Raw genomic sequence first — 19,240 nt, 5'->3', positions numbered from 1 at the left:
GAATTATTCTCTATAGATGGAGTGAATTATTCTCTCTATAGATGGAGTGAATTATTCTCTATAGATGGAGTGAATTATTCTCTCTATAGATGGAGTGAATTATTCTCTATAGATGGAGTGAATTATTCTCTCTATAGATGGAGTGAATTATTCTCTCTATAGATGGAGTGAATTATTCTCTCTATAGATGGAGTGAATTATTCTCTCTATAGATGGAGTGAATTATTCTCTCTATAGATGGAGTGAATTATTCTCTCTATAGATGGAGTGAATTATTCTCTATAGATGGAGTGAATTATTCTCTCTATAGATGGAGTGAATTATTCTCTATAGATGGAGTGAATTATTCTCTCTATAGATGGAGTGAATTATTCTCTCTATAGATGGAGTGAATTATTCTCTCTATAGATGGAGTGAATTATTCTCTATAGATGGAGTGAATTATTCTCTATAGATGGAGTGAATTATTCTCTCTATAGATGGAGTGAATTATTCTCTCTATAGATGGAGTGAATTATTCTCTCTATAGATGGAGTGAATTATTCTCTATAGATGGAGTGAATTATTCTCTATAGATGGAGTGAATTATTCTCTCTATAGATGGAGTGAATTATTCTCTCTATAGATGGAGTGAATTATTCTCTATAGATGGAGTGAATTATTCTCTCTATAGATGGAGTGAATTATTCTCTCTATAGATGGAGTGAATTATTCTCTCTATAGATGGAGTGAATTATTCTCTCTATAGATGGAGTGAATTATTCTCTCTATAGATGGAGTGAATTATTCTCTATAGATGGAGTGAATTATTCTCTCTATAGATGGAGTGAATTATTCTCTCTATAGATGGAGTGAATTATTCTCTATAGATGGAGTGAATTATTCTCTCTATAGATGGAGTGAATTATTCTCTCTATAGATGGAGTGAATTATTCTCTATAGATGGAGTGAATTATTCTCTCTATAGATGGAGTGAATTATTCTCTCTATAGATGGAGTGAATTATTCTCTCTATAGATGGAGTGAATTATTCTCTATAGATGGAGTGAATTATTCTCTATAGATGGAGTGAATTATTCTCTCTATAGATGGAGTGAATTATTCTCTCTATAGATGGAGTGAATTATTCTCTATAGATGGAGTGAATTATTCTCTCTATAGATGGAGTGAATTATTCTCTCTATAGATGGAGTGAATTATTCTCTATAGATGGAGTGAATTATTCTCTCTATAGATGGAGTGAATTATTCTCTCTATAGATGGAGTGAATATTGAAAGAGTGAATGAATTTAGGTTTTTGGGTGTTATGTTAGATGAGAAATTATCATGGAAAAATCATATAGCATATATTAAAGCCAAGGTGGCAAAAAGTATTTTTATTTTGAACAAAGTAAAATATGATTTGGATACGAATTTATTGAGGATGTTGTATTGTACACTGGTTTTACCATATTTTATTTACTGTTTGGAAGTATGGGGCAACTCATTCAAGAGTAATATGACTCCTTTGATTATGTTACAAAAAAGAGCGTTAAGAATCATGTATAAAGAAGATTTCAGAGCACACACCAAAAGGCTTTTTATGTTATCAGGTGTTTTAAAAATCATGGATTTGGTTGAATTACGAACATTATTGGTGGTGTTCAGAGCGAAAAACAGATCATTACCAACACTTACAGAAGTCATTTGTGTTTAGCTCAGAGGATGAGCACCATAGAAGAAGACATGGTTTTAAACATCTGTTCGCTCGGACTACACTAAAACAAATGTGCACTTCTGTTACAGGTATAAAGTTATGGAATTCACAAAACCAGGAGTTGAAGAGTTGTACAGCAGTGTTTCAGTTTAAGAAAGTGTTTAAACAGGAAAAAATGATAAAATATGAATTAGAAGGTTGGATATAAGGCAGTGGTGTGCACAGATAGACACTAGGGGGTGCTAGAGCACCCCCTGCCCTTTTGGCAATTTTGCTCTTAAAAAAAAGAAAAAATACTTTTTTTTCTTAATTTGTAGTGTGTGGACCATGCGGTGACATTGATCAAATCTTGATAAAAAAACGCTTCTACTATATTATTTAGGCCCCCACAATCTAAAGCTATGTTTCTATGTCAGTGGTTCTTCGATTAAAGAAAAATAGCAGACCTACAAGCTCGTAGCGCGCCACTCGGTGGCGCGCTATGAGCTTGTAGATCTGCTATTTTTCAATAGCTCAAGCACCAAAATGGGTTCCCGCCCCAAAATGTGCTGCACAAGGTGCCCTTTTTTTCACTTGAGCACCTGCCCCTCTAAATGTCTGGTCACTGATATAAGTGTTATTTTGTTCCCTCAGTGTTGTTTTTGTTTGTTTCTCTTGTTGAGCTCTATGTTCTTTTGTCTCTGTTGTTTTCTTTCTTTTTTATTTGATGTAAATCATGGTGATATATAAATGTATGTTTGGTAGCAGCATCATTTAGATGTTGTTTTTAATGATAGGGGCAGGTATAAATGTATGGTTGTTAGCATCATTTAGATGTTTTTAATGATAGGGGCAGGTATAAATGTATGTTTGGTAGCAGCATCAATTAGATGTTGTTTTTAATGATAGGGGCAGGTATAAATGTATGGTTGTTAGCATCATTTAGATGTTTTTAATGATAGGGGCAGGTATAAATGTATGGTTGGTAGCAGCATCATTTAGATGTTTTTAATGATAGGGGCAGGTATAAATGTATGGTTGGTAGCAGCATCATTTAGATGTTTTTAATGATAGGGGCAGGTATAAATGTATGGTTGGTAGCAGCATCAATTAGATGTTGTTTTTAATGATAGGGGCAGGTATAAATGTATGGTTGGAAGCAGCATCAATTAGATGTTGTTTTTAATGATAGGGGCAGGTATAAATGTATGGTTGTTAGCATCATTTAGATGTTTTTAATGATAGGGGCAGGTATAAATGTATGGTTGTTAGCATCATTTAGATGTTTTTAATGATAGGGGCAGGTATAAATGTATGGTTGTTAGCATCATTTAGATGTTTTTAATGATAGGGGCAGGTATAAATGTATGGTTGTTAGCATCATTTAGATGTTTTTAATGATAGGGGCAGGTATAAATGTATGGTTGGAAGCAGCATCAATTAGATGTTGTTTTTAATGATAGGGGCAGGTATAAATGTATGGTTGGAAGCAGCATCAATTAGATGTTGTTTTTAATGATAGGGGCAGGTATAAATGTATGGTTGTTAGCATCATTTAGATGTTTTTAATGATAGGGGCAGGTATAAATGTATGGTTGTTAGCATCATTTAGATGTTTTTAATGATAGGGGCAGGTATAAATGTATGGTTGTTAGCATCATTTAGATGTTTTTAATGATAGGGGCAGGTATAAATGTATGGTTGTTAGCATCATTTAGATGTTTTTAATGATAGGGGCAGGTATAAATGTATGGTTGGAAGCAGCATCAATTAGATGTTGTTTTTAATGATAGGGGCAGGTATAAATAAGATTTAGCTTCTTCCTGCTCCTTTTCTTTTCTGCTATGGAATATGTAAAAAATAAGTACAAAGTAAAATTAATATAATCATGTAAAACCATAACTGAAATTAAATTAAATAAATAAATATTAAATGAAATGAAATAATGTGGGAGGAGTTTACCTGGCCCTCACAGATGATGTCATAATGTGGGAGGAGTTTACCTGGCCCTCACATATGATGTCATAATGTGGGAGGAGTTTACCTGGCCCTCACAGATGATGTCATAATGTGGGAGGAGTTTACCTGGCCCTCACAGATGATGTCATAATGTGGGAGGAGTTTACCTGGCCCTCACATATGATGTCATAATGTGGGAGGAGTTTACCTGGCCCTCACAGATGATGTCATAATGTGGGAGGAGTTTACCTGGCCCTCACAGATGATGTCATAATGTGGGAGGAGTTTACCTGGCCCTCACAGATGATGTCATAATGTGGGAGGAGTTTACCTGGCCCTCACCGATGATGTCATAATGTGGGAGGAGTTTACCTGGGCCTCATTCTGCTGGCTGAGCTGCACCAGCTCCATAGAGGTCATCATGGGGTCAACCAGGGTCATGGAGGTCATCGTGGGGTCAACCAGGGTCAGGCCTGACGACGGGTGGAGCGTGAACACCTGTCAATCAATCACTGTCAGTTAGCACCTGTCAATCACTGCAGAGGCAGACAAGCTGTCAATCAATCAATCACTGTCAGTTAGCACCTGTCAATCACTGCAGAGGCAGACAAGCTGTCAATTAATCAGGTTCAGGTTCAGGTTTATTTGTCATGTGTATAGATACAGAGTATAAATACAATGAAAAATATTTTGCTCAGAGCACTCTCAGTCTTACACACACAGGACATAAACAAACATCTATAGTGCAAGAAAAAGACAAAAAAACTGAAAAAAGTGACAAAACAGTGCAATACAGTTCAAGGTCAGCTGTTCAGCAGCCTGACTGCCTGGGGGTAGAAACTGTTACTGAGACGGGTGGTACGAGATTTGATGCTCTGGTAGCGTTTTTTGGAAGGGAGTAGTTTGAACAGGGTATTTGCGGGGTGGCTGATGTCTTCCATGATGTTGTGGGCTTTTCCATATAGCGAGTGGTGTAGATGTTATGGAGACTGGGTAATTCTGTGCTGCCGAGGATTTTAGCTGCTGTTTTAACGGTCCTCTGCAACCTGTTGCAGTCCTGAGCGGTCGTGTTACCGTACCACACTGTGATACAGCCAGTTAAGACACTTTCAATTATACAGCGATAAAAGTTCACTAGTCCTTTTGTACTTAAGCCAAACTTTTTAAGGCGCCTCAGAAAGTACAGTCGCTGCTGCGCCTTCTTGAGGATGTACTCGTTGTTGAGTGACCATGTGAATGTGTCTGTGATGTGTATGCCCAGGAATTTAAAGTTATCAACTATGTCGACAGATGACCACTGTCATCACTGTCAGTTAGCACCTGTCAATCACTGCAGAGGCAGACAAGCTACAGTATTATTATAATTATTATTATTATATTATTATTACTTACTGCGGCTGGGTGGTGGGTGTGTGTGTGTGTGTGTGTGTGTGTGTGTGTGTGTGTGTGTGTGTGTGTGTGTGCGTGCGTGCGTGCGTGTGCATGCGTGCGCGTGCACTAGGGCATTAACGAGTTGAGACAGTAAAGTCGAAGTACTTCCAGCTTCCCTGCGTTGGCTGATCTGAGTGAGCGAGAAGGTTTGTATGATTGAACCCTACAAACCCTCCCGCGCACTCAGATCAGCCAACGCAGGGAAGCTGGAAGTACCCTCACTAAAAACGCCGTGACAACAACGCTCCACACGTCCCAAACTCTTCTCCCTTCTGGCTCCAAAACTGTGGAATGCCCTTCCCATTGCAGTCAGAACTGCAGCATCACTCCCAATCTTCCACCGTAGTCTGAAAACCCACCTTTTCAGACTCCATCATGGCCCATAGCACTTACCCTACCCCCTTAGATAGCATTTCTGTAGACTTAGATAGCATTTGATACAGACTTATAGCATGTTATGTAGACAGCACTATAATTGCATTGTATGTAGTCATAGCACGTCATAGTACATATGTACATATGGATAGCATAGTAGTATATATGTATAGTTTCATTATATAGATATTCCACTGTTACGTTCTTAGCTTACGCATGTTTCATGATAAATGCTTTTTATGTGATGTATTCCCATGCTTTTTTGTTCATGCTTAATGTAAATCGCTCTGGATTAAGAGCGTCTGCTAAATGCCTAAATTGTAAATTGAAGTTGAGTCGATGCATCGTTTTATGACGGAGCAACAGGATTCAATGATTTAAAATCGATACAGTAACTATTTAGCAAAGAAATTATATCTGTGTGAAACATGTGGATAGTGCAGGTTTGGATATAAATAAGTAAATAGTGATTCTCTGGACAATACATTCCATGAACTAAGTAATTAAACCCCTCTTTTTATTTTGTCTTCTTAAATACCACACAACAAAAACATAGTATTTTAGTTTAGGTTTCTGGTGTAAGGACTTCAGTGTTTTGTACCATTCACAGAACAAATAACGTTTGCTTTCGTTTGTTGAAGAAGAGTCTGGGCAAATATGATTTAGTCTTACTAGAATTACTAACAGTTTCTAAATCTTATATTTAGATTTAGTCTGGGGTCAATGCTTAATGTGTGGTTACCTTTGAGGGGATTAAGCCATTTTGGGCGGGAACCCGTTTTAGTGTTAGCATTATGTTAGCACAAAAATAGCAGATCTGCTATTTTTGAAAAATCGAAGACATAGAATCTGATCTCAGGTCAGAATGGGTTAAGCATGTTTACCTAAACCATCGGTGTCAACATCAGATGTTCTGATGTTGAATCTAAATGGCTCTTTGTGTTCATGGTATAGACTCTAGAGCGTCGCAGTCCCGCCCCCTCGAGAGACCGGGGAAAGAATTCCCCGTTCATTTTCCTCATAGACTTTTCAAAAAGTGTTTATTTAAAGACGGTTACACCGCGGACAAAGCCAACTCATCCATCTTGTCGTGACAAATCATGACAATAAACACAAGTGAAGGACTGTCCCATAGCCGTGAAGGACTGTCCCATAGCCGTGAAGGACTGTCCCATAGCCGTGAAGGACTGTCCCATAGACGTGAAGGACTGTCCCATAGACGTGAAGGACTGCCCCATAGAAGACAGAGATATGGGGATAGGTTTAGGGATAGGTTCAGGGTTACCTGTGGCTGTTGGACCAGGGTGTAGGTCTGCCCCATAGACGTGAAGGACTGCCCCATAGACGTGAAGGACTGCCCCATAGAAGACAGAGATATGGGCGACAGAACGGTGAACTGCTGCTGCTGTGTCTGTAGCGCCACCTGCTGGTTGAGCAGCGCGGTGGTGGAGGCCGGCCTCTGGAGGCGTGGCCTCTTGGTCTGCTGCCTCTTATTGGCTGTTGGTTTGTTCTTAACGACCGGCTGAGGGTTCGAGGAGAGCACCGCTCGGACCTGCTGCTGCCGGCTCTGTTCCTCCAGCTGTTCCTCTAGATCTATAAGACCACACCGTTTATGATGTATTAGATCTATATATATGTGTTTTATATGTGATAAAATATGTGTTTTATATGTGATAATATATGTGTTTTATATGTGATAATATATGTTTTATATGTGATAATATATGTTTTATATGTGATAATATATGTGTTTTATATGTGATAATATATGTTTTATATGTGATAATATATGTTTTATATGTGATAATATATGTTTTATATGTGATAATATACATGTTTTATATGTGATAATATACATGTTTTATATGTGATAATATACATGTTTTATATGTGATAATATACATGTTTTATATGTGATAATATATGTTTTATATGTGATAATATATGTTTTATATGTGATAATATATGTTTTATATGTGATAATATATGTTTTATATGTGATAATATGTGTTTTATATGTGATAATATATGTGTTTTATATGTGATAATATATGTGTTTTATATGTGATAATATATGTTTTATATGTGATAATATATGTTTTATATGTGATAATATACATGTTTTATATGTGATAATATATGTTTTATATGTGATAATATATGTTTTATATGTGATAATATATGTTTTATATGTGATAATATATGTGTTTTATATGTGATAATATATGTGTTTTATATGTGATAATATATGTTTTATATGTGATAATATATGTTTTATATGTGATAATATATGTTTTATATGTGATAATATACATGTTTTATGTGATAATATACATGTTTTATATGTGATAATATACATGTTTTATATGTGATAATATATATGTTTTATATGTGATAATATATGTTTTATATGTGATAATATATGTGTTTTATATGTGATAATATACATGTTTTATATGTGATGATATACATGTTTTATATGTGATAATATATGTGTTTTATATGTGATAATATACATGTTTTATATGTGATAGTATATGTGTTTTATATGTGATAATATACATGTTTTATATGTGATAATATACATGTTTTATAATGTGATAATATACATGTTTTATATGTGATAATATACATGTTTTATATGTGATAATATATGTGTTTTATATGTGATAATATACATGTTTTATATGTGATAATATATGTGTTTTATATGTGATAATATACATGTTTTATATGTGATGATATACATGTTTTATATGTGATAATATACATGTTTTATATGTGATAATATACATGTTTTATATGTGATAATATACATGTTTTATATGTGATAATATATGTGTTTTATATGTGATAATATACATGTTTTATATGTGATAGTATATGTGTTTTATATGTGATAATATACATGTTTTATAATGTGATAATTAGAGCTGTCCCCGACTAAGGATTTGTATAGTCGAAATTAATATGAATACATTTGCTGTTAGTCGACTGATAGTCGACTGAGCACCCCCACCCCCCCCCAAAATAAATATATATATATATATGTATATATATATATATATATATTATTTTTGTCATTAGCCAGATTGAGCACAGCAGGTGAGGTTGAGATTCTGGCGTCTATCAGGCCAGCGCACTGTGCGATTCAAGTCACAGGCAGTGGCACATTGCCACACAGGCAGACACACTCCACATGCACATTGGAGATTGATTAGAAACAGTCAGAAAGCATGTTCAAATGTGTTTATGTCCCCCACAGACCTAGGTGATCAGTCGACTGAGACCCGTTCCGATCGATTAGTCGACTATTCGACTAATCAAGGTCAGCCCTAGTGATAATATATGTGTGTTTTATATGTGATAATATATGTGTTTTATATGTGATAATATATGTGTTTTATATGTGATAATATATGTGTTTTATATGTGATAATATACATGTTTTATATGTGATAATATACATGTTTTATATGTGATAATATATGTGTTTTATATGTGATAATATATGTGTTTTATATGTGATCATATATTTTTATATGTGATAATATATGTGTTTTATATGTGATAATATACATGTTTTATATGTGATAATATATGTGTTTTATATGTGATAATATACGTGTTTTATATGTGATCATATATGTGTTTTATATGTGATCATATATTTTTATATGTGACTACTCACTATTGAGGATGTTTGTTCACTAGTGTTTAGTACTCACTATTGAGGATGTTTGTTCACTAGTGTTTAGTACTCACTATTGAGGATGTTTGTTCACTAGTGTTTAGTACTCACTATTGAGGATGTTTGTTCACTAGTGTTTAGTACTCACTATTGAGCGTGCTCAGGAAGTCTTCCTGTCCAGGGTTTATCTGCAGTTTTCTTCTCTCCAGGATCTTCTTGACAGAATCCAGAAGACCAAAGACCTGAGCCAGGTTACTGAGAACAGCCACTTCCACCAGACATTCTACAGATAGATAGATAGATATATTTAAACATATCAGTTACTGAGAACAGCCACTTCCACCAGACATTCTACAGATAGATAGATATATTTAAACATATCAGTTACTGAGAACAGCCACTTCCACCAGACATTCTATAGATATAGATACATGTAGATAAATATAGCACAGCTACTTCCAGGCATTCTATAGATATAGATACATGTAGATAAATATAGCACAGCTACTTCCAGGCATTCTATAGATATAGATACATGTAGATAAATATAGCACAGCTACTTCCAGGCATTCAGTTACTGAGAACAGCCACTTCCACTTCCGTTGATATATGAGGAGTCCTGGGCAGCAGACTGCTCTGTGCACAGCTGGACTCCTGTCAGGGTTAGGGTTAGGTTTAGGGGTTAAGTATAAGGGTTAGGTTTAGGGGTTAAGTATAAGGGTTAGGTTTAGGGGTTAAGTATAAGGGTTAGGGTTAGGTTTAGGGGTTAAGTATAAGGGTTAGGTTTAGGGGTTAAGTATAAGGGTTAGGTTTAGGGGTTAAGTATAAGGGTTAGGGTTAGGTTTAGGGGTTAAGTATAAAGGTTAGGGTTAGGTTTAGGGGTTAAGTATAAGGGTTAGGTTTAGGTTTAGGGGTTAAGTATAAGGTTTAGGGGTTAAGTATAAAGGTTAGGGTTAGGTTTAGGTTTAGGGGTTAAGTATAAGGTTTAGGGGTTAAGTATAAGGGTTAGGGTTAGGTTTAGGTTTAGGGGTTAAGTATAAGGGTTAGGTTTAGGTTTAGGGGTTAAGTATAAGGTTTAGGGGTTAAGTATAAGGGTTAGGGTTAGGTTTAGGGGTTAAGTATAAAGGTTAGGGTTAGGTTTAGGTTTAGGGGTTAAGTATAAGGGTTAGGGTTAGGTTTAGGGGTTAAGTATAAAGGTTAGGGTTAGGTTTAGGTTTAGGGGTTAAGTATAAGGGTTAGGGTTAGGTTTAGGGGTTAAGTATAAAGGTTAGGGTTAGGTTTAGGTTTAGGGGTTAAGTATAAGGGTTAGGTTTAGGTTTAGGGGTTAAGTATAAGGTTTAGGGGTTAAGTATAAGGGTTAGGGTTAGGTTTAGGGGTTAAGTATAAGGGTTAGGGTTAGGGTTAGGTTTAGGGTAGCCTCGGTACCAGGCTTTCATTTTTGTTGGTGCAAAAATGTAAAGCCTGGAGGAACGCATTGGCCGCTCTGGTCTAAAAGTGGGAGTCAACCCTTCCGGGTGGGCGTCGCTCCAAATGATGTGACGTAGCGCTGCACTAGGGGGGAGAGGAGGGGCCGGGGGGGGGGGGGTGACGGACAGATCGATGAGATCCAATCAGGGCGTGCGCAAATTTCAGCCGCGACCCGCCCCTCTAGACCAGAAACCTAACACGTTAGCTCAGGCTAGGTTTAGGGTAACGTACCAGAGTCCTGGGCGGCAGTCTGCTCTAGTCTGTATAAGGGTTAGGGTTAGGGTTAGGTTTAGGGTAACGTACCAGAGTCCTGGGCGGCAGACTGCTCTGTATAAGGGTTAGGTTTAGGGTAACGTACCAGAGTCCTGGGCGGCAGACTGCTCTGTATAAGGGTTAGGGTTAGGTTTAGGGGTTAAGTATAAGGGTTAGGTTTAGGGTAACGTACCAGAGTCCTGGGCGGCAGACTGCTCTGTATAAGGGTTAGGTTTAGGGTAACGTACCAGAGTCCTGGGCGGCAGACTGCTCTGTATAAGGGTTAGGGTTAGGTTTAGGGGTTAAGTATAAGGGTTAGGTTTAGGGTAACGTACCAGAGTCCTGGGCGGCAGACTGCTCTGTATAAGGGTTAGGTTTAGGGTTAGGTTTAGGGGTTAAGTATAAGGGTTAGGGTTAGGGTTAGGTTTAGGGTAACGTACCAGAGTCCTGGGCGGCAGGCTGCTCGGTGCGGAGCTGGACTCCGCTCAGCAGCTGCAGCAGTTCAGTGCTGATGTTGGTCACCACCTCCCCCATCAGACCCACGTCAGCGATGCCCTTCCAGAAAGACAACGTCTCCTCTAGATAGAACAGGTCAGAGGTTAAAGGTAAAGGTCAGGGTCATCAGACGTCTGTGATTAGGGTTAAAGTTTAACCCATTCTGAACGGGAACCCATTTTGGTGTCAGCATCATGTCGTGCTTTTAACCGCTTTTAACCGTTAAACCAAAGGGCCAGCTAGGCACTCCAATGTTGAAGCGCTGGGCCCTAGTGGTAAGAGCAAGGACTGCAGGCGGACCCGTGGATTCATGACGAGGAAACCCCGTGCAGCAGCTGGGCTTTAACATTGAGCGCTCGGTTGCACTTTCCGCATTTGACCTCCAAATTTTGGAGGTCCAAATGCGGAAATGCGCCCAAAAAGGCGGAAATAGACGGTCCCTCCGGCGTCTTCAAAACGCCACTGAGCAACTTCCACTGACATGAATAGCGGAGGGGGCGGAGCTTCGCACCAGTTCAGTCTCTATCCTTTTAATACTCTATGGATTTGTCTCTCCCAGAACAACAACAACATTTAGCACATGCCCTCGTCCAGAACAACAACAACACATTAAGTAGAAAAAGAGTAAATATTTAGTAAATAATAGAGTAAATTGTACGGCCCGCCGGTTAGCCGTATGGGTATGGCCCATAGAGTATATATGAATAGAGAAGACACCCGAGTTCTCCTCCCATCCACTTGCATTAAGTTGCTCAAAAGCGCATGAGGCGGCCCAGGCCGTAGCGTAACGGTCTGGGCACCGGACTGGTGATCCAGTCGCGGTGTGCCGCGGGTTCGACTCCCGAACCCGACACGGCCTTTACCGCATGTCATCCCCCCATCTCTCTCCCGTTTCCTGTCAGCCTACTATCTGTCCCTTAAAAAATCAATAAAAAAAGGCGTAAGCCGCAAAAAAATATCTTAAAAAAAAAAGAAAGCGCATGAGGCGATTTCACTCCTCCTTCCGTGTAGGAACAGAGTGCATTCTGGGATGGATTGGCCCCAAACACATGAACGCGCTGCCGTTGACTATCATTGTGCGTGTTCACGTATGAAACATTTGTTCACGTGTCATGGCCCCAAACACATGAACGTGCACAATGATAGTCAACGGAGCAGCGCTGGCTCGAGCTGCAATGACAAATCCGGCCACTATGTCCATTTGGCCTCAGGGTTTCCGCTGGGTGCCTTCTCTATTCATATATACTCTAAGGTATGGCCATATACTGTATGGAGATATCTGTGTAGTAATGATACAGTGACCTCCAGGCCTCTAGGGGCAGTGTGTAGTAATGATACAGTGACCTCCAGGCCTCTAGGGGCAGTGTAGTAATGATACAGTGACCTCCAGGCCTCTAGGGGCAGTGTAGTAATGATACAGTGACCTCCAGGCCTCTAGGGGCAGTGTGTAGTAATGATACAGTGACCTCCAGGCCTCTAGGGGCAGTGTGTAGTAATGATACAGTGAACTGACCTGAGATGTCACAGGCGTCTTTCTTCTCTGCAGCCTCTAGGGGCGCTGTGGAGCTCCACTCCATGCTTCCTGCATCTGTCTGAGAGATGTTACCCCCGGCAACCACTGGAAAAATAATAACAATAATAATAATAACTAGAAATGCTCTCTGTCGAGTAGACAGAGACAGACAGACAGACAGACAGACAGACAGACAGACAGACAGACAGACAGACAATCTGTCTGTCTGTCTGTCTGTCAATTGGAGCGGTAGTTGAGAATTGACAATGGATTTTAAGGGGTTTGAATTAGTGGGTGTGGTTTCAGAGAAAGGGGGTGTGGTTTCAGTACCTGGACAGGAAGTGGGTGTGGTTTCGGTCCCGGTGCCGTCGGGGGGGAAGCGCGTGTTGTTGATCAGAAGGTCAAACTTGGTGCTTCGACACGTGTTGGTGCACAGGGACGTGTGGTGGTAGAAATCAAGCTGCCCCGAGTCCATCATCTTCCTGTTAATACAATACGTTTATTTCATATTTATACATAAAATATATATATATATATATATATATATATATATATATATATATATATATATATATAATATCAGCAAAAACGGTAATGGGTGATAATGGGTAGATCGCTCACCGTTTGGGGGCCAAACGGTGAGCGATCTACCCATTATCCATTATCCATTATCCATTAACCATTATCACAAACCGAACCACGACGCAGTGGAACGAGGATCATCATAAAGTCGTGTCGCTCGCCACCGCCACACAGAGAGAACGGGAGTGTGTGTGTGTGATAAAGCTAATCATTGAATGTGTATGTGTATGAGTGTATGTTTCTATACACGCATGTTGAACGATTATACGTCAATAAAGATTATTTTGTGGTTGTGTGTGTGTGTGTGTGTGTGTGTGTGTGTGTACGATTATACGTCAATAAATCTTATTTTTGTTGTTACTTTCCATGGACTTGACGTGGAAACCGTTCAGACCAGCGCTACATAAGAGCCCCTTAAGGGACAGCCCCTTCCGTCAGAGTGAAACCGTTCAGACCAGCGCTACATAAGAGCCCCTTAAGGGACAGCCCCTTCCGTCAGAGTGAAACCGTTCAGACCAGCGCTACATAAGAGCCCCTTAAGGGACAGCCCCTTCCGTCAGAGTGAAACCGTTCAGACCAGCGCTACATAAGAGCCCCTTAAGGGACAGCCCCTTCCGTCAGAGTGAAACCGTTCAGACCAGCGCTACATAAGAGCCCCTTAAGGGACAGCCCCTTCCGTCAGAGTGAAACCGTTCAGACCAGCGCTACATAAGAGCCCCTTAAGGGACAGCCCCTTCCGTCAGAGTGAAACCGTTCAGACCAGCGCTACATAAGAGCCCCTTAAGGGACAGCCCCTTCCGTCAGAGTGAAACCGTTCAGACCAGCGCTACATAAGAGCCCCTTAAGGGACAGCCCCTTCCGTCAGAGTGAAACCGTTCAGACCAGCGCTACATAAGAGCCCCTTAAGGGACAGCCCCTTCCGTCAGAGTGAAACCGTTCAGACCAGCGCTACATAAGAGCCCCTTAAGGGACAGCCCCTTCCGTCAGAGTGAAACCGTTCAGACCAGCGCTACATAAGAGCCCCTTAAGGGACAGCCCCTTCCGTCAGAGTGAAACCGTTCAGACCAGCGCTACATAAGAGCCCCTTAAGGGACAGCCCCTTCCGTCAGAGTGAAACCGTTCAGACCAGCGCTACATAAGAGCCCCTTAAGGGACAGCCCCTTCCGTCAGAGTGAAACCGTTCAGACCAGCGCTACATAAGAGCCCCTTAAGGGACAGCCCCTTCCGTCAGAGTGAAACCGTTCAGACCAGCGCTACATAAGAGCCCCTTAAGGGACAGCCCCTTCCGTCAGAGTGAAACCGTTCAGACCAGCGCTACATAAGAGCCCCTTAAGGGACAGCCCCTTCCGTCAGAGTGCGCCTGTGCGTCACGGAGTCGATGCATTTGCCAGTAAATTTTCGTTTTTTATTGTGATCTCACTTGTGGCTGAATGTGAATGCTATTTGACTTTTGGTATAATGTCTTCCAAAAGTGAAAATTGATTAGTTTTTTTATGTAATGTGTTATTTTTCTAGGCTCTGGGGAGGAGGAGGATGAATTTGAGGACGACGATGCTGGTGCAGGTGTTGTGTCTGGAGGTATGATTTATTATTATTATTATTTATTATTCTAAATACATGTAGGCCTGTTGTAATTGGTGAGACTTGTTACATTCAAATTGGTGTACTGTGTAAATGTTTTTTTGCACATCATATACATAAATATATCTATTTATTTGATGTTTCTAGGTGCTGAGATCAGCCAGCCTCAACCCTCACCCCCCAGATCCTCAACCCTCACCCCCCAGATCCTCAACCCTCACCCCCCAGATCCAGTCCAGCAAGGCCTGGAAAAGCGAAAGGAAAAGGCAAAGGCCTTTACACATCACATGTGACTCTAGTGGTTGTTCATCGGACTACATGTTTGTTATGTTTGCCTAAATGTTTTCTGTGTGGATACATCAGCACATTATTTATTTTACTCATTTATTCTAAATACATGTAGGCATGTGTAGACCGCTTATCTGTACTCCACCAGATGTCACAACAGTATTGCATTTTATCTAAGTACATGTAGGCCTAGGCTATTGTAAATGCATATATTGTATTTCTATGATTCACAGGCCGGGTGTAGAAAAAGTGCCTTGGCAGCCTAAGGACATCCGATCAACGGTGCTGCAGAGCTACAGTCAGAGCAGCCAGTGGACTTCTTCAGCCTGTTTGTGACTGATGATCTGCTGGATATGATGGTCTATCAGACAAATGTCTACGCGGAGAAGTCTATTGCTGAAATGCCCTTCATGCCACACTGCCTGGTGCCTGTCACCAGGGAGGAACTCACTGCCTGGTGCCTGGTGCCTGTCACCAGGGAGGAACTCAAAACCTTTCTTTTTTTCCTGACCGGTCTAGTTTGGAAACCGGCTCTAATGTGACTGGTCAAAACTTTGAGATGTTTTTCTAAAGTGTTGGACTCATTCAAAAGCCTATATTTTGAAAACTGAAAACGATAGAAGTTTTTCCTGGTGAAAGTAGAGGATTCTAGCTTTCATTTGATGTATGACATGGTATTGTATGATATAAATTGTATCTATTTTCCTGGTGAAAGTGTTACAGCTTTCATTTGATATACGATATGTCTCTGTCACTATAATAGAGAATATGTTATGGGCAAACAAAACTACCAACGCATTTTCCCAGAGGCCTGTTTAGGGTGAAACCGAGCTGCTGTATAAAACTGCCTGTATCTAAAGAATGCAACATGCTACAAACATTTCTTTTTTCCTGAGTAAAGAGGAAAGATTCCTCTTTCATTTGAGACATTTCGTGATATTGTCACATTATGAAATAATATGCAATGGGTCTTCAAAGTTCTTTGGAATTTCCGGCAAATGAGAAGAATGACTGGGATAAATTAGGGCAGTCAAACTGTTAATGCAAGTAGATGGAGGAGAAATCCACCTTAATGCAAATCCGGTGGTATCTCTGTGACATCACTAACCTGAGCACGACTCCTCCCATAGTGACATCATAGTGACATCATGCCTCCTCCTATAGTGACATCACAGTGACCTCACTAACCTGAGCATGACTCCGCCCATCCGTATGGCTCTCTTCCAGTCCTTCAGAGTAGCTTTACCCGACATGTGGACGAACTGCTTGGGACTGATCAGCTGATCATCGACCTATCAGAGGAGAGAATGATGGTCATGTGATCATTCTTTACCCGACATGTGGACGAACTGCTTGGGACTGATCAGCTGATCATCGACCTATCAGAGGAGAGAATGATGGTCATGTGATGATCATTCTTCAACCTATCAGACAAGAGAACAGTGATCAGCTGATCTTCAAGGGTTAGGGTTGCATTACATTTAAATTCAAAGCATTTATTGTTACTGTAGGTTAGTATTATAGCTCTGCATCTCAAACAACCCAACTTATACAATTCTGTAAGTAAGCAAAGGGTCTGCTCTTTGCTGGTTACTGTGGAATTGTTAGATTACTAATCATATAGTATATAATAATATACTGTATACCTCAACGGTCAATTTGAGGTTTTGAGTATAGAGGGTTTCATAGATTAAATATCATTCATCGATTAATGTTACTAACATATAAATAGAAAAGAAACAAATAAACAAAACAGGTTACACTGATAGGCTAGTTTAATCTGCAACACAGTTTTATAATAGCCTATGTATAGTGGGGGGGGGGGGGGGGGGGGTCCCTGCTTGATCTATCTCTTTATAATATAATAGCCTATGTATAGTGGGCCACTGTGGGGGGGGGGTCGCTGCTTGATCTCTCTCTCTCACTCTCAGCTAAGGGGATGAAAAAATGAAAATAGTCCGAAGGGAATCCAATTCCAAATTGAATTGTAGCAGGCCACCACCGCTCAAGGAGCAATTGTTTCCCTTCCGTCTTATGTAGATGTAGCGCCCACTCCATGTGGAACCCGCCCCTGTCTTTTGATTCGCATTTCATTTGAAACGCAACGCACTGGGCCACGCCCCTGCTGCACAGGATCTGAGGCCAGTTTTCCTAGACTAACCTGGCTGTGGCGTTGTTGTTGTTGTACATGTGTGTGCAGACTGCAGAAGCTTTCTTTAATTACAAATTGATGATCGCGACGCAGATTCACATTTGCGTCTGAGAACAGCTGTGGATCATTAGCGTGCGTGCATGTGTGTGTGTGTGTGTGTGTGTTTGCGTGCGTGTGTGTACCTTCACACACTTGACGTTGATTCCAGGACAGACAAACTTCTTGGCGAGCAGCAGAGCTTTGCTGTCTCCACACGTGATTGGATAACCGATCTCTACGTCGTCTCCTTCCAGGGATGGGGTCTCTAGAACACACATCACATGTTACCATGGTAACATGTTTATACCTCCCAGGGATGGGGTCTCTAGAACACACATCACATGTTACCATGGTAACATGTTACCTTCCAGAGAAGCTGTCTGTGTGATCTAGTGTTTCCAGTCTTGGGCTATACTGACTTATAATACATGATATAATATTTAATAATAAAAGTCCATTCTCACCTTATTACAGTATAAGTAGATGTAGTAGATAGATAGTAGATATATAGCAGATATATATAGTAGATATTTATATCAACAGTATTAATAAAAGTCTCACCTGCATGTGATTCAACGGTCATCACTGCTGCGTCTGTTTCTGCTTCATTCCTGTACACAGATTATTATTATTATTATTATTATTAGCTTCAATGGATTTAACATATAACTGAATGTATGTGATTGGTTAGCCGATTAGCTCGTCTACATGACGTACATTTTCCCTTCATTGTCAATAATGCCATTTAATGTTTGTGTTGCCACACATATACATACGTCATATATGTACGTCATATTTAACGGACATATGAACTAATTTCTCCTTTCAATGTCGATTTGATTGATTGATTGATTTATTAACAGTTTGCAGAAATACAATACAACTCAATACAGAGACTGTTAACTGTGAGTGGACGACACCATAAAGCATTACACTTGTTTACAAGAGGGTCCACCATTTTCAATTCATCAAAACAATTCGAGAAATAGGGAAAAGGGTCAAAAGGGAAAATAAACATAATATACAGTGAGGGGAAAAGGGGTGGGTGGGGGATTCAAATCAAAGTGTCCTTGGGCAACACACCTAACCCCACCCGGCCTCCAGTGGGGTGAGCTCACCACCGTCGGTGTGTGAATGTGTGAAGTGAGGACGCTGGCCTTGACTGTTCACCACTTCACCTCCCAATGTATGAATGAATGAACCTTCACCTCCCAATGTATGAATGAATGAACCTTCACCTCCCAATGTATGAATGAATGAACCTTCACCTCCCAATGTATGAATGAATGAACCTTCACCTCCCAATGTATGAATGAATGAACCTTCACCTCCCAATGTATGAATGAATGAACCTTCACCTCCCAATGTATGAATGAATGGACCTTCACCGCCCAATGTATGAATGAATGAACCTTCACCTCCCAATGTATGAATGAATGAACCTTCACCTCCCAATGTATGAATGAATGGACCTTCACCGCCCAATGTATGAATGAATGGATCTTCACCTCCCAAATGAAATGAATGAATGAACCTTTGTAAAGCGCATGCATAGAAAAGCGCAATAAAAATGATAGTAAATAGTAGTAAATTATTATAGTAAACGTGAGATTCTTTTAACGGAGCTCCATCTAGGGGTCTAGGCTATCGCTCTGCTCTGCTCTAGGCGGATGCTCCAAGGTCCTAAGGTCAGGGTTAGGGTTGTTAGGGTTAGGGTTGTTACCTGTCACAATAGTATAG

General features: G+C 40.1%; 1 protein-coding gene across 4 annotated transcripts in view; it reads right to left on the bottom strand.

The window, feature by feature from the left end:
* gmeb1 (glucocorticoid modulatory element binding protein 1) overlaps nucleotides 1–19,240 on the bottom strand; it is a 28,889-nt gene that overhangs the window by 4,337 nt on the left and 5,312 nt on the right. For all 4 annotated transcript variants that reach the window (XM_083774985.1, XM_083774986.1, XM_083774984.1 and 1 more), the window contains 9 exons: nucleotides 18,062–18,111; nucleotides 17,644–17,765; nucleotides 16,498–16,601; nucleotides 13,189–13,340; nucleotides 12,859–12,963; nucleotides 11,291–11,428; nucleotides 9,280–9,414; nucleotides 6,726–7,033; nucleotides 4,007–4,132 (listed from right to left, as the gene is read on the bottom strand). In XM_083774985.1, the coding sequence (XP_083631111.1) occupies nucleotides 4,007–4,132; nucleotides 6,726–7,033; nucleotides 9,280–9,414; nucleotides 11,291–11,428; nucleotides 12,859–12,963; nucleotides 13,189–13,340; nucleotides 16,498–16,601; nucleotides 17,644–17,765; nucleotides 18,062–18,111 (1,240 nt within the window). The remainder of the gene's footprint in view (nucleotides 1–4,006; nucleotides 4,133–6,725; nucleotides 7,034–9,279; nucleotides 9,415–11,290; nucleotides 11,429–12,858; nucleotides 12,964–13,188; nucleotides 13,341–16,497; nucleotides 16,602–17,643; nucleotides 17,766–18,061; nucleotides 18,112–19,240) is intronic.

Source organism: Protomyctophum parallelum (assembly GCF_964188405.1).
Source record: "Protomyctophum parallelum genome assembly, chromosome: 1".
NCBI classification, from domain to species: domain Eukaryota; kingdom Metazoa; phylum Chordata; class Actinopteri; order Myctophiformes; family Myctophidae; genus Protomyctophum; species Protomyctophum parallelum.
This window is presented reverse-complemented; position numbering and strand designations above follow the sequence as displayed.